The sequence below is a fragment of the Alosa alosa genome, chromosome 19 (genome assembly GCF_017589495.1).
Source record: "Alosa alosa isolate M-15738 ecotype Scorff River chromosome 19, AALO_Geno_1.1, whole genome shotgun sequence".
NCBI classification, from domain to species: domain Eukaryota; kingdom Metazoa; phylum Chordata; class Actinopteri; order Clupeiformes; family Clupeidae; genus Alosa; species Alosa alosa.
The window spans coordinates 23,201,588-23,217,281 of record NC_063207.1 but is presented as its reverse complement, the minus strand read 5'-3'; the positions used below and the strand labels follow the sequence as shown (position 1 = coordinate 23,217,281).

Genomic DNA, 15,694 nt, shown 5'->3' with positions numbered 1-15,694 from the left:
CCTAATTGAAGGTTATGGCTGTACTGCATGCCTTTCTTTATTGCATTCGGTAGAGTGTTAAGATATTATTTTAGACAGTAGGCCTATCTCGGTTCACTTATCTACCTACCTACATGAACTCTACTGTCACTTAAGAGGCTACTGTAAATATGTAAACTTTTGCTAAACATTTGGGCTATTGATTAGAGGACGAAAGAACAAATGAAGCACTTTTATATGTAAATGTAAGTAAATCAAGTTTAATATCTTGAGATGTTTAATGTCATGAGTATTTTCATTGTTACATCATGATATATACATTTTAATGCATAGCATTTTGGTCACTCATTAGATGCTGGGTATACAGTAATGCAGGCAGCATTTTAATACAGTCCTTTTATTTACAGGTGGTCATAGTCTTTGTGTGAAGGTGAACCATCTCACACGTATGATTCTCGTGCATGTATCAGTTCCTCAAACACAGGCTGGCTACATCTGCGCACCACCCGCTTTGCTGGAGCTTTGTAAACAGACTCTGATATGGACCTTGTCCGACACACAGCCACAGGCATAGCAGGTAGGGGTCTGTCAGGTCCATTTGTAACATTATTTGCGAGAGTGTCTTTGTGGAGGGTGTGTGATTGGTCTGTGGGGTGTGTATTGAGGCCAGGGTGTTTCTGACACCACGCTTCCTGTACTGTCATTGAGTGGCGTGCAGGTGAAGTGCTCTGGGTTGCCTCTTGGTAGGAGGGTGGCGGGCTGGGGATCCTGCTGTCCACCTGTTGGAACACTTCAGCGCTGGAGAGAGCCAGTGGCCTGCACAAGACCTCAGTGTCCTCTGGGAGGGCGCTAGTCTGGAGCGAGGTCTTCCTGTCTCTTGCCAAGCGGCTGGAGCCTCCCCTCCTCAGGGCGGTGCGGTTGTGGGTGGCTGCGTAGCGCAGTGACTGGGAACGCCTCTGGAGGGTGGGCTCCCGACGTTCTGGATGCTCCTGGGGTTGGCTGGAGGAAGGGACAGGGACAGGGGCTAGTGCACACGGGAGGCTCCTCCTCTGACAGGATGGTGAGACTGGGGGTGAGCTGGCGAAGATGGAGCTCTCGGACGTGCTGGAGAAGGCACTTTCCAGGGAGCAGGAGGAAGAGCAATGGCAGCCTCCGGATGCAAAGCGGACGCGGTGCTGTCCGTGTGCCAGGCTGCAGTCCAGTGATCTCCAGCCCTTCTCTACGATGCACTCATTTGAGATCTGCTTCCTCAACAGCATGCTCTGACAGTGGCATCTGTCGCCCTCTGTCTTCAGCAGAAAGTCGGTGTGACTTCTGGTGAGAGTGGGCTGGATTCTCACACTCTGGGGGAGTGTGATGGCTGGCTCTGAGCTTCTCCGGATGAAGGGCTTTGTGAAGGTGTTGAAAGTTTCCTTTGCTGGGGTGGAGGTTCCTGAGATCAGACTGTATTGTAATTTTCCGTCAGCAGAGGACACCAGGTGAACACAGCTGCCCTTTTCTCCATCAGCATCAGTTTCATAAGCAGAGTCGTGTGGACACAGGGAATCTAAGTGGTGCAAAAAAGTGTAATTAGGAATCAGAGGTGTGACCATGTGACAGTTCACAGATGACGCTTTTGTTTCAAGTATTTAAATCATAATATTTGTTTTAGGCACTGGTTATTTCATATAATTTCCATTACCTTGGGAGTCATTTAGTTCTTCCTCATCTGAATCACCAAGAAGGTACTGAATCCTCTCACCAAACACTTCATGGTAATTGTCAATGAGAAACTCTGTGAGGTCTGTGACCTAAAAAAACAAAACACGGCTTTATTAAACAATATGAAAATCATGTTTTTCATAAGGAACAGAGTGGGGAATTATTGTTTCCACTTCTTAGAAATTTGAACTATTTCTGTTCAGATCTAAAGCTACGTGCTGAAAATACATCAGTATGAGTGCAGGAGAGTAATTGTTTTGGTTTCACGTTCAAAATTTCCCCATGTAGTCAGACCTCATCTCTTCTCTAACTCTGTTAAAACCCAAGTGCACGGGAGAAAAATAAATGACTCACCTTTTCAACGGCTTCAACCTGGTGAATTTGGAGAAGGTTGGGCGCAATGCAGACAGCTAAATTCCTGGGGTTCATTTTGTTTTGTTCTGCATTCTGGCTTATGTGATCAAGCATGAAGACTAGGTGCTTCAGAAGGACAATGTTCTGTTCTGGTAGCTCTTCAATAACCCTGGGAAATCAAACGATTAAAACTTAATATTCTCTCATAACAGGCCTGTGGTAAATGGTCAATGACTCAAATATTACTATGCTCTTATTATTGGCAATTACTTACTTTTTCAGCGCTCTGCATCTCTCATCAATACCGTCGGTTGCCATTGCGGTCATCCAGGATTGATATAGCTCCTCCATCAGTAAACCACCAGGGATTTCTCTTAGAAAGTCCTTCAGTTGAAACAAAGTGAGCAAATTAGCCTTTGAGCTATTGCTACTTGGACTCTTAATGATTAAGAGAGCCATGTGTCTTTTCTTTCTCTTACCTTGAAAAGGGCAGCCAGCAGCAACACTGACATGTCACTAAAGTCCACTTCTACTCCAGTGTTCAGCTTCTCCTTGGTCTCCCTTATGATGCGGGCATTCCCTGCTCTCCTGAAGATTCCCTCTATGCATGGTCCATTCTTACACAGAAGCACCAGGATCTCCTGCAAAAAAACACCAGACACAATGACCTCTTATTACAAAGAACAGTAGGGTACAGTGATGCCTAATAAATTGTGTGTGTGTGTGTGTGTGTGTGTGTGTGTGTGCGCGCATGCGTGTCTGTGTGTAAAATGCTGGGAGATAGAGAAAAGCAAAACAAACTTACTGTTATAGGCTTTGGAAGTGTAATTTCATCAAGAAAGACATGGGAAAGAGGCTGTCCAAACAAAGATGACTTGGGTTTCTTCTGAATCCTCCTGAACACATTCCGCCATCGCTTTTGATTGATATTTTCTGTATAAGGGAAAGAGACTGAGGTCATTATATTGTCTATAGAAATCAAAGTGTGAGAACTAGCAATGATTAGCTATACATAATGCTGCATATATTAAAATGTAATCAGCACTGGCCTTCACCTAAAAGACTTCAAAGACTTTCATTGTTCTTACCAGTAGGAGAAGCGTTTCCAGGAGTTGTTTTGCTTGACTGTACAAGGAACACGTGTTCGGTCTTCACATCTCTCTGGGAAAGACAAGAGCATTTTGATGTGGTGACCTGACAAGATGCCAACAGTGGCCCTACCCTGAAATTGATTAACTGCATCAGTTCATAATAACTATGGTGGTATAAATAGTTTCCATATCTTTCAAAACAAGGCTACTAATTAGCATCTACACAACACATTGATAGTACAGTAACTGGAATTTGGTCTCAATAATGTTTGAGTTTATCTGTCATTGATCGTAAAGTAAGATTGAAAGCCTCTCCAGAAACTCTTGAGGGGTGTCTGCATGATGGGGCTCAACAATAAAATAAAATACTTACTGTTGAAGGCAACATGATGAATGAGTCCATGCCACCCTCAGAAAGACTTTTAGACTGTGGGAGACAAACATCGCAATTGTCAGAATGGATATCTTGTCAAAAAAAAACACTATGAAAAGTGATGATTAAATTACTTGATGGAATCATAAGACAATAGGAAGGGAAGATAGATTATAAGTGTGAACTTACCACGTGATTGCTCAACACCTTCATGGGTAAATCTTCAGACGGCAACAAATACAGGTTCTTTGGAATGCTTAGGATACCACTGTAAGAGATGTCATCTGCATTAAACCTTTACATGTCGAGTAAATATCTTTAACAATACAATATTAAAAAAAAGCTTTCTTTAGAAACTACATGCAACCCGTCATGATGCATACATTCTACCTCTAAAACATGTACAGTATTAAAAGAAAAGTAATCAAGTCTTGATATGATCAGATCAATCAACATTTCAAAACAACCTCAGGTTAAGATATAGCTTTACCATCATAGATCTAAATCTAGCTTTATCAACACACAATCATAAACAAACTAGTTGTTACATCCAATGCAACAGACAGAATAGGCTGCAACTATGTAACATAGTAACAATGTAACATGATTCTTACCTGTGGGATACATCTAGTTGTTTTTACTCTTTATCCTATGAGATTCTAGGCAAAGTCGCAACACACGCTAGTAGCATCCATCCACTAGAGCAGAGGCAGACTGACTAAACTGAAACAGCCTACAGCAACTCTCAAAACTGCTGTGGGCTGGCAAAGGGGAATTTCTGATATGCAATGGAGACAGGAAGCAGCATCACGGACACCCACCGAGAACACCCCCTCCTACCATATATGGGGTGACGACGTCGGAGTGGGTGGAAAGTGATGCGTGTAACACAACAAGCTCTGGTCTGGTTGACCTAATGTGACATAGGTTTGAGGAAGATAGTTTCTGTCATAAATGGTAAACGTGAGAAGACAGGAGATTTTAAAAGTCTTCTTTTTTCACATTGAAAGGAACTGTGTTACATTGTTGGTGTAATGCAGATCAATATCTAGATGCAGTTTTCACTATGTATTCCCATATTTAAAAGGCCTGTACTGGAGTCACACTTACATATACAGTACATGACACAGGTCTGTGGTAAAGAGCATGCATATTTCATTTAAGGAATAATGCTCTTCCACATGCATTGTAAGTCATATAAAACATTTTTCTTTTTATAACTGTATATGAAATGGGCCATAACTATGTATGCAAACACAGTTATTGTATACATAATATAAATATGAGTATTTTAGTGATCATCATCTCTAATTGTCATTTCAAACATTATTGTGGTAGAGATTTACTGTTACTGAAGTTTATGGTAATCACTGACAGTTCAATCATCCTCAGAATAAAGACTCATCCTGAGAGTTGCCTTCTGAGAAAAGAATATTACGATTATTGACTAACAGTGCTGTCTTTAACATCCATCAATCATCAACCCACGTTGATGTCCATTCTGCTTACAATAAATGCAGTAACTCAGCTAACTGAGCAGCCAAGTGAGTGGGGAGACGTTTATCCTCCTACTGTTCACTGTCTTCGCTTTATACCTCTCTTTGATGTGACACAATAAAGACAGAAAGTAAGCGAAGGAATTTCCTACCATCTACACAACACAACTCTATCTTTTTGGGTCAACTCAGCGGTTATTTAAATGTATCATTCAATTCATTCAAATCATTATTGTTGTAATATTTATATTAAGGTCTTAATTTTAAAAAAGTGTTTAAAATACAGAATGAAGATGCAATAAGATCTGCTGCAGCGATACCTGAGCAATACAAAACATACACAATTCTGATGGGAGCAAACAGTCACTAAATGACACTGTCAATACCCCAAACCAAAGAAATGACATGGGACTGATGCATCAAATTATCACATTTTAATTTAATCACCCACCTATTTGTAGAAAAATAAATAAACTAATTACAAACAGACGTATCAAAACAAGTTTCTGACACACCCCACGCTGAGGGGCTGATTTGACGGAGCCCACCAGGGGAAAATTCCCACACAAAGGCCAGACAAGCATCATCGAACCACTGTGTGTAGGGGGAGAGACCACCACAAGCCTTTCACCCACCTCCTCCATAGACAAGTGAGAAAATGCAAAGGCGTAGAGGGCAGCACATAACTAGTTACTGGAAATTTATTTTTTTTATCTGAGGTCATCTGGTGTTCTATTGATATTCTGGACTCAATGTCTGAGGTATTTGTTAGAGACCTGTGTGCTATCAGAGACAATTGAACACAAAATCTCCATTAGTGTGAATTCTTCATCAAGGTACGAAGCATACAGCAAAAAAAAAATCAGAGTAAATCTATTCTAAAGTTAATGATTGCTTTAACATTTCCTTGCATCAAATGTTTTTCTTGGTAAGGGGAAGATGGACTCACTCACAAAGCACATGCTATCTCCCTTCCGTACTGCTACTGCCCCTACTGGGCATCTACAATTATGTATGACTCAACCGATGTCCTGATTGGACACAAATCCAAAGCCCAATTTAACACAATGCGTTCATGTTGATGGGATCTCTGTGAAATCACACAGGGCCATATAATCATAACTCAAGTTTTAAGGTGAAATTAGGCTGGTCTTCTGGTTTGAAGTCCTTGTTGGGGCTGCCATCTTCATTGAACATGCGTCGTGCGGTGTAGCCCACAATGGGATACTTCGCTTTGTAGGTCCCAGTAAATACACCATCCAGAGACTCTAGCTGTTCCTCTGTCAGACCGGTCTGTCAGAGAGGGAAAGGCAAACAAAGAGGGCAAGAGTGTTTGAAAAACAACTGCACCGTAAAATGAAACATTCCATACAAGGAAAAATGTCTGGGCAAAGATATACAGGCCCCAATGTGTGGCACCTTACAGTGTCATGAGTCAAGTCCTCTGGATCAAGGGACATCTTGGCAACAGCCCTCGTAGAGTCTTTTCCCACCAAGGCATTGTATGGTGCACCCTTGGCATAAAAAATCTACACAAGGGAGAAGTTGCATGGTTTCAGGTGTGGTTCTCTTTGTCTTTCCATGTGATTAATAGGCCAATACTACAGGGGTGCTAGACTTTAAAGGAAACTCTGAAAGCTTGCAGAAATATCACCCAAGACTTAATAGATTTCTTGTCTGAACTATTCTTTGGTAGACTGTCTTTCCTCATTGTCTTTCCAATCTCACTTGTGCTTCACTTTATTGACGGATATCTCAACATTTGGCTGCAAAACTTCTGGCACAATGCAGCTCCTTTAGTTGTCAGTAGTGACAGAACTAAAGGCCGTCTTAGTCCTGATCAAAGAATTTAGAGGAGAGCATAGAATCTTTAGTCCTTAGGCAGCAAAGCAGTTCTAAACCAACACATTACCACCACCTTGTTTCAGGCTACTTTGACAGGCTCTGATAGAAGAGAGCACATACAGTAGCAGAGAGTTTTGACCCATCCATCCTTTGGCTCATCCAGCTGCAGGGGTGTAGTGGGCTGTCCCCCCACTTCTTGGAGCATTGTTTTGACCATTTTAATGTGCGTTTATTAATATAGTAAACGTTGTTACCAGTGATAACAACAAGTGCATCCATCACGCAAATGTCTCCAATTAGGCCTCTTTGTCATAAAATTCGTTACCAATATTCCAATATGTGGTTTAATGTTCTGCATTTCTCATTAGTGGGTCACTTTGATACTAAAAGTATGATTCTATGTAATGACTGTATGATATCTGTACTGTCCCTGTGTATATCTGTGTGTGACTGTATTTAGAGATAAGCGGGAATATTATGACTTTGCAGTGTTTCACTGTTCTGCATGGCTGCGTCAGTAGCTATCTGCTCCGGATTGCCAGGCTGCCACTAATCAGGGTCTGATTCAGTGTAGTCCGTGTGAGATGGGATGACCAACGCCATCTCCCGTCAGCCTGGAAGGATACTTAAACCCTAACTATTTCCTTGTCTAGTTAGAGCAGCTGATGGATCTTTAGGTGAAGTCATGCTGTCTCTCCCTTGATGTGCATCATTGTAAATAAACTCTGTTCCTGATTTTTCATACTATTGGTCTGACTGGGTCTCTATTAAATCTATGGTATCAAAATTACCATCAGTTTTCCACCATGCGTAAAGGCGTTAAACTATGCAGCTCGTCATTCCACATTACCTGAAATTAGCTAGATACATTCTACATTATGGTTTGTCGGTTTATTGTGTGTTACAACAAAATGTCATTGTCAATGTCAATTTATTTATATAGCACATTTAAAAAACAACAACAGTTGACCAAAGTGCTGTAAAACAAAATTAAAATAAAACAATAGTAAAATGAAAAGCTACAGAACTGGTATTCATAGACTTTGGTGGAAAAGTGCAGTCTGGCTGCAGACATTACATTTTGAAGCTAATCCAAGTCATTGAATGGATTTGTGAATACGGTGTCATGTTCACGAAAGCTGGTAACAATTTGGCCTTGGCCTTACGCACCGATGTATGTGGAGGTGCGTAAGGCAGTTTTTTGCAATGACGTCATTCCAATAGCACCCCCAACCACATTTTAAAAATCCCCACTACACCACTATCCAGCTGGTCAAAAACTTTAAACACAAAGCAACACAGCAGTAACTTCTCCCTTTCTGTCCTTCCATTCACACTTCCTTCTGTCTAGTTCCCCCTGATACTGGACTAATAACGTGACACGAATGGCTTTATATAGAGAGCTTTATGACTTTATATGGAGTTTTGCTGTCTCAGGACAAGGGCAGCATGCAATCATTAATAGAACTATGAATTCTACACTACAGAATGTCAGGATATCCATCTGTGAAGTGAAGTCATCGTTCTAAAGACTGATTAAGGCAGGAGACATGTTTTGAAGGCCAAGTCCATGCCTGGACTGAAATCCAACAATGACAGCACATGGTCATGCTCAGGGTTAGGTAGTAACTGAATACAAGTAATCTGGATTACATAATAAGATTACAAAAACCAAGTAACTATAATCAGACTATAGATTACATTTTGATTATGTATTTTAATACATATCATGGCTTTAAATCATGCAATCAATATACAGTGTAGTGAAAAAATTAAGATAGACCCAATTTGGAATGAATGGACACGGAATGTAGAAGACACAAGTACCCATCAAGTAGACCATCTTGCACCCCCAACATGTACTGTAAGTCAAGGGCCTTTTCTACATGCTTTAATCTCTATCAATTTGTCTGTAACAGACAAAAAGGGTCATGCTCCTACCCGAGAGAATAACATAATGTAATAAAAGGCATTCTGGAGTGGGCATGCATTGGCAATGTCAGACATGCTATTCTCCGTACGTATTTTAAGTCAGTGTAGCATCAAAATGATCTTGACTCCATTATTTTAAGACCCCCCCCCCACATTGTGTTGCTTTAAAATGAAAAAGAAAAGGAATGTTGGTGGACCAGCTTTTGGCAGTCTTTTTTTTATTTAAAGGGACACCAGGCAACGTTTTCGTGTTAATTAATCATCTTCGTAAGTCGGTATATGGTTAAATGACTCATTACGGGGCGAATGAAGGCTCTCTCCCCCGCCCCTACTGCCTGTAGGAAGAATATCCCACTTGCAAGTTCGGTGTATCCTACCCGCCGACCGAAGCAGGATCAGTTTACAGCACAGAGGCAGGCTAACGAAACGCTAGAGATTGTTGCAAACGTGTGTATAATGGCAGAGCCGGCAAAGAAGCAGCGAAAACCCTTGACGCAAAGAAAAGGAAAAGAGCTTCAGACCGAGCGAGGGGGAGTTTCGTAGAGAAAAAGTATCAGGCTTGCCTGGTGTCCCTTTAATGTATTTTTGAATATTTTATTTGGAAGTAATCCAAAAGCATTCAGATTCCTTACATTATTTTTGTAATCCAATGGATTATATTACCGATTACAAAAATGGTAGTGTAGTCTGTAGTAGCCTAATGATTAGACATTTCAAAGCAATCTGACCCAGCACTGTTCAATATCAGTGAGTTGAAGTAGACTATTTTAATATGGAGAAACAGGTCAAGTATTTCTGCCAACTGTTGTTCATAAAGATATTTGATTGAAGTGATGTTGTTGAAGCTATTTGGCTTTATAGGCCAACACTTTTTTTAAAATTATGATCAATTATTGTTAGGCTACTCAATTGGTCAGCAATGAAAACACTATTCTGTGAACGAATCTGCTTCCCTGGTCAACTTTGATAATGTCAACCCAAATCCTATTTCTTGTTATTCTTATTGTTGATGAAGCAATGTCACCATTAGGCCTCTTAACCTTTTTCAGAAGGTTTTGAAAGCTGCTGATAAATCATCATGACATGGAAGTTTCTCTCATTAGGTTGAATGTCTATTCTCCTGTCTGCTACATGCTTTACATACTCTTTGACTGTGCTTCGTAAGTATGGAGTGGGAAATTATTTAATTGGCTGCTGCGGAAAAATCCATGGGTGCGTTTGTCTATCTTCAGGTTTAGGTTACAGCGGCTGATTTTATTTACAGCTACCTGAAGACGAACACATCTATTGGACGATCTTGTCCAGGGGGAAATCCCGTCCTCCTGTCTGTCTATGGGCTATGCACTCTGATGCCTGAGTCTTTCCCGTTTTAATTTATAGGCATACACACCTAGGATGTTGGAAACCCATGAAAATGGAGTGCGGTAAAATTTAAATTTTTTAGAAGATATGTGACATGAAGATCTCTATGAGAGCGATAAAATGATGTGACCTATTTCCTGACACGTTTGACACGCTGAAATATTGCCATGTGAAAACTGTTGTTGAATATAGAAGTAGGACTTTTACTATGAAAAACCAACTGCTGTGAAAAATATTCCATAACCATAGGTTCTTAATAGCATATGCGGTGTGTTTCTACATTTTTGTGTTAGCGTGTTATTACAAGTATTACAAATATGGGCTGTTATACAAAGAGCTCCAAAAGAGGGTTAGAATGGTGTGATTTATTGAGCAACAAGTGCGCCACAGCCTGAAATATTGTCAATGGTTGTATAGCGATGTAGGACTTTTATTTTGAAAAAAATAACTGCTGTGAAAGGTAGTCCATACCAATAGATTCTTTATAATGTTTGCGGTGTGCTTCTACTGTTTTGTGTTAGCAAGTTATCACAAGTGAAATGTTACAAGTGGCCCCCAAACACAAAATTAAGTCTTATTTCCAAAAAAATATGGGCTAATATGGGTAATATGAAGTGCTGAGAAGATGGTTCGAATGGTGTGCATTATTTGGCCACAAGTGCACCGCAGCCTGAAATATTGCCATGGGAATATTGTGTGCATTGTTGAATACAGAAGGAGGACTATTATTTTGAAAAACCAACTGCTGTGAAAGGTAATCCAGAGCAATAGGTTGTGTATATAACGTGCGTCTACTATTTTGCGTTAGCATGTTATTACAAGTGAAATATTGTGGCTTCAAAATACCAAATGAGGTCTTCTTTTCACCAAATGTGGGCTGGAGACCTCTGTAAACGGGATTTAATTGTGTGATTTATAAGCCTAGAATCCTAGATGTTTGCGACACACGATTAACAAGCAACGTTGTAACAGTAGCTAAATCAACTCAGTCGAATGTCTGCCGAACATCCAAAATCATTCTAATTTTACTGCACTTGAAAAAGGTTCAATGAACGTTCAAACATCATTCACAAATAACAGACTTTACCTTTTCCTGTAGTAACATCAAACACTACTCCGTTTATCGCCATATAAATTGGCTGTCCATCCTGTGAAGAAAATGCAACGGCAATGAATGAATGACAGTAGGCTAATTCGTATTTGAAATGTAGCCAACGTTTCCTGATGTCCTACCTGACTTCCATTGTAATTCTCCAACTCTTCTTCGGTGATCAGCCGCACGGGCCTCGAGAGTGTTTCTTTTTTCAATGTCGTGTCACTCGCTAAACAAACAAGTGATACTGTTGAAATCAAGATAAATGTGGTTGTGCCCTGCATTTCTGCTCAACGAAAAGAATCATCCAAACTTCACTGTAAACTCGACGGATTTCCTGAGTCCTAATCTCCAAACTCTCACTAGCGCCACTGGCTGATTTGGGGTGATAGAACGACCACAACCGAAAGTCTACTGCTCAGCGATTCATGGGATCTGGAACACTTGAGGGACTTGTGCCAATATGAGTCTAATTGCTTTAGAGATAACATTTGTCATTCTTTGACTCAATTATACGTAGGCTACTTTGGGAACAATAATGTCTGTGGTTGACTTGCATTTGAGTCCCCCCACTCATCTGCTACGGGATATTCACCCTAAACAGAATGATGAGCCTGATAAAAGATTTAGGCCACCAATAGAACACAACCACGGGAATGGCAACCAACACAGATTTATGACCAGACACCATAGACAGTAAAAGAAACAGACCAGCCAGACAGCCAACCCCCATGTTGCATCCAGTTCCTCATGTGATGTCACATTTCATTCCACAGGAACCAGGATCCTCATGAACTGGCTGGATCGGCTTGTACTTACCTGATTTGCATGAAAGTTATAACTTTTGGAAACTGGCACCACAGTACAGTACCATTGTCAATACAAAATGAGTACTTTATCATGTAGTGTTTTATAGTTGTCAGCCTAACACGGAGACTCCAGAAGGATTAAGTCTAGTACAATGCTCAGAAGAGAGGCATCTCGGTCTTACCAAGAGGTAGGCTAAGTTTACGAATGTTCGTCTTTGTTCTAATTACATCTACACCAGTTCAAACAATTAATATTATGATTTCGTCAAAAATGACTTGTCTAAGTAGGAAGGCAGTGAAACATGGCTTAAATTCAATTAATTTTAGGCAAAGGAAGGAACACGAAGATCAGTCAGGTGATGCAGCAGCTGACACAACCCAGCCTACCTTGTAGCAGGTTCCTAGCCTACAGTATAGGCTACTTTTAGGGCATTGTTGATTTTTGTTGACACACAGTTACCTTTTCAACTTTCGTGGCAAACATCTTAGCTTCTCTACACATATAATAATACATAGTGTATTTCAGTTAAGCATGTAGTGTTGAACATTATTATAAAATAATGACATTACATTTTGAAATGATTAATGCTGCCCACTGAGCTATATCTGCCCTTACAAATAATAACCTCACTTTTTCAAAGTACAGTGAAGTACAATAATATTTTCATTTCTGCAGTAAAGTACAGTACTATGAAGTGCAATGCATTTTTTCCAAATGTCCAAAATATTGGATTTCCTGCATCAGATCTGCAAATAATTCCTCCAAAACTGCAGTTTTGACACTTGAAGTAGTGCAGTTATTTTTTGTAAGGGTGCTATTTTGTATCATGACATTAGGAAAACATGTTCTTTTTCAAAGTTCAGTGATGATAATGGTGAAGAGCCCTCAGAAGCTTATCAGAGTTATGCAGAAGACAATGAGGCATCTAAGGCCAACGGATCTGCTCTGCCTGGTTAGTAGGCTTTATCTACTATTAAAATGCCAGTTTTGCTTGATGTTTTTATGATGGAATTTTCTATGTGTGCATTCACATCAATCAATTGAAGTAGATTTTTCCCCCCTTTTTTGCAGGTGATGATCCCACAGAGATCAACCCCTTGTTGGGATTTAACAAGACTTGTCTGAAAAGTTTCTTTTCAGTTATTCTCATCCTTATATACCTCTCTTTGACAGCGGGGGCAGGGTTTTTAGCCTATCAAACTATTTCTGATTTCCTGGAGAAACTCAACCACCCTGTTATGTCAGTCAGATACAAAGAAGTAGATGCATTTGAACCCCCAGGTGAGTCAAGTTTTCCATTCATAACTTTTACATTTCATTATTAAATCAGAAAAGCATTAACAGGTAAGATATTTTATTATGCTTATGACGTTTTACATATGTTTATATGCTTTTTTTACCCATGTGGCCATGAATATGTGGCTGCTGATATTTTTTATCATTACATATGCAACACCTAGGGTTCTCACAAAAACTAAAAAAAAAAAACTTAGTCCACATTACTCCAATTCTTAAGTCCCTGCACTGGCTTCCAGTAAGTCACAGAATAGACTTTAAAGCACTACTGCTTGTTTATAAATCACTAAATGGAGCAGGATAATTACCTTTCAGACATGTTTCAGCAGTACACACCCTCCAGACCTCTCAGGTCTCAGGAGAAAAACTTGTTAGTACCTGCTGTTAGAACTAAACATGGTGAAGCAGCTTTTAGCTGCTATGCGGCTCAGCTCTGGAACCAACTTTCGGAACACATTAAAAAGGCCCCAACTGTTCTCAGATGCTATTTGCTAACTGCACTGAGTTACAAATTCTGAATCCGCCTTGAAAATTATGTCTTTTATTTTGTCTTTTTAATTATTCTTTATTTTTAAATTATTTTACTGTGTGCGTTTTATGGTTTTTATATGTATTATTATGATCTTTACCTTTTAAACTATTCTTTCACTATTGCCCTTTTATGTTTTTATTTGTTATTAATGTTTGCTTTTGTTTATGTAAAGCGCATTGAATGACCTCTGTGTATGAAATGCGCTATATAAATAAACTTGGCTTGACTCGACTATATGGCTTTGCTTTGTACACTAACAATGTGCTGTCATTAGGTATTGCTCTCTATCCTGGAACAGCCAAATTAGTGAGCTGCGAGCATCGCTACCATGACCACATTCCCCCACGGCTAACTGTTGGGGAATTTGAAGAGGGCGACTGTGCAATGGAAGAGGTCAACTACACAGATCCTTACTCCAATGACACAAAGGTGAGAACTGTTGTCATGCTTTTCAAAATTCTCCAGTGTAGAGGACAGACTGACTGTGAGTTGTGCTTGTGATGTGTTTACTACAGAAACAAGCCTTGGTGGTCCAAGGTCCAACTGATGTCCTGAACCGGGAACTGATATTTCTGCAGTTCAGTCAGAATGGAACTGAGGAGGATTTTAGTGCCATCAGTTACATGCTGTTTGCCAAATACAGTGATATGTCCAGAAGGTACATTTAATACATTATTTTTGTTGTAATTCAAATATGTAATGCTGTTGGGATATTAGTACAATACATATATTTAGATTTTAGTGTGTGTTTGTTCCAGCATTGACAAGGAAGAGTTTATGAGAGAATGTGAAAGAAACTACTCCATGTGGACCTTCTCTGGAGGATTTAGGACCTGGGTTAAAATGTCTTTAGTCAAGACATCAGGCAGGAGAAATGAATCTGTGGAATTTCGCCAAGAGGTAATGTCCTGTCAATATTCCCTAGAGTTCCCCAAAATAGTGCTATATTCTTAACTGTTTTTTTTTTTCAGTCCAGCGTTGTGAAGTACAATGACAGACGACCAGTTTCAGAACAAACAAATGAACTTTTCTTTGTCGTGTTCCAGTGGCGGGATCCATTTATACAAGAAGTGAAAGATGTAAGTAAATTTGTAACTGATATGCTTTGATTTTAGACAACTTTTTAACCACTTTTTTGTTTTTATTTTAATTTATTAAAACAACACCTTTTTCTGCAGATAGTCACAGCAAACCCTTGGAATTCGTTTGCCATTCTTTGTGGAGTCTTCATGGCTCTTTTTAAAGCTGCTAACTTTGCAAAACTCACAATCCGTTGGATTAGGAAAATTCACAGAAGACACCAAAAGAGCAAGAGGAATAGGGAGCTCAACCAAATTAGCTGATATCTATTTGTATCTGATTGTATTACCACATTGTGTACACACTTAGGACTCAAGTCATCGATCAATCGATCAGTCTTGATTATGCCTATTTAGTGTGAATATTAATGAATGAGCCTTGAACCTTGAGCCTTGGATGTTGCATTTCAAACCCAGTTTGGCATTTCCACAGATGATGTTATGCATTTTTGGAAAATTTCATATTTATTTCACTAAATTACCTCACTGCCAAAGACATGATAGTTAATACTTTAGTCCTGCTGACACAAAAAGTAAAAAGAAATATCATTGTTCTTGCATAGAAGTATTCATTAAAAGGGACTACTGTCTTTTTTTGCAAAAAATAAATAATTCCTAATCTTTGCCTGTTACTAAATTTGCATTGAGTACCATTTTTCAGTTAGGTGAACATACTTGTTTACATCGGAAATGTGAGATGCAGAATGTGTCTGTATTGTAAATTGTGTATTGTATAGCAAAACTCCAATTA

The 15,694-nt window shown here is 39.6% G+C and overlaps 3 protein-coding genes across 4 annotated transcripts; 1 reads left to right on the top strand and 2 right to left on the bottom strand.

Annotated features, from left to right (window-relative positions):
* Positions 1–223: 223 nt before the first annotated feature.
* tagapa (T cell activation RhoGTPase activating protein a) lies at positions 224–4,717 on the bottom strand. Its single transcript, XM_048228186.1, has 10 exons — positions 4,113–4,717; positions 3,688–3,766; positions 3,499–3,552; positions 3,123–3,195; positions 2,840–2,967; positions 2,514–2,675; positions 2,309–2,418; positions 2,035–2,203; positions 1,661–1,769; positions 224–1,525 (listed from the first exon to the last, which is right to left on the bottom strand). Exons 2-10 carry the CDS (start codon positions 3,709–3,711, stop codon positions 420–422), a joined length of 1,935 nt encoding a protein of 644 aa, XP_048084143.1. The 5' UTR covers positions 3,712–3,766; positions 4,113–4,717; the 3' UTR covers positions 224–419.
* A 696-nt stretch (positions 4,718–5,413) lies between these two features.
* On the bottom strand, positions 5,414–11,612 carry nenf (neudesin neurotrophic factor). Of its 2 annotated transcripts, none has more exons than XM_048228189.1 (4): positions 11,367–11,612; positions 11,216–11,281; positions 6,419–6,523; positions 5,414–6,287 (listed from the first exon to the last, which is right to left on the bottom strand). In XM_048228189.1, the coding sequence occupies exons 1-4, from the start codon at positions 11,508–11,510 to the stop codon at positions 6,111–6,113; spliced, it is 492 nt and encodes a 163-aa protein (XP_048084146.1). In that variant the 5' UTR covers positions 11,511–11,612; the 3' UTR covers positions 5,414–6,110. The 2 variants fall into 2 exon arrangements, with proteins under 2 accessions (XP_048084146.1, XP_048084145.1); XM_048228188.1 differs by having other exon boundaries at positions 11,221–11,281; positions 11,367–11,578.
* A 22-nt stretch (positions 11,613–11,634) lies between these two features.
* On the top strand, positions 11,635–15,575 carry pacc1 (proton activated chloride channel 1). Its single transcript, XM_048228187.1, has 8 exons — positions 11,635–12,223; positions 12,895–12,988; positions 13,108–13,317; positions 14,139–14,293; positions 14,380–14,522; positions 14,623–14,764; positions 14,836–14,943; positions 15,043–15,575. Exons 1-8 carry the CDS (start codon positions 12,188–12,190, stop codon positions 15,205–15,207), a joined length of 1,053 nt encoding a protein of 350 aa, XP_048084144.1. The 5' UTR covers positions 11,635–12,187; the 3' UTR covers positions 15,208–15,575.
* The last annotated feature ends 119 nt before the right edge of the window (positions 15,576–15,694 follow it).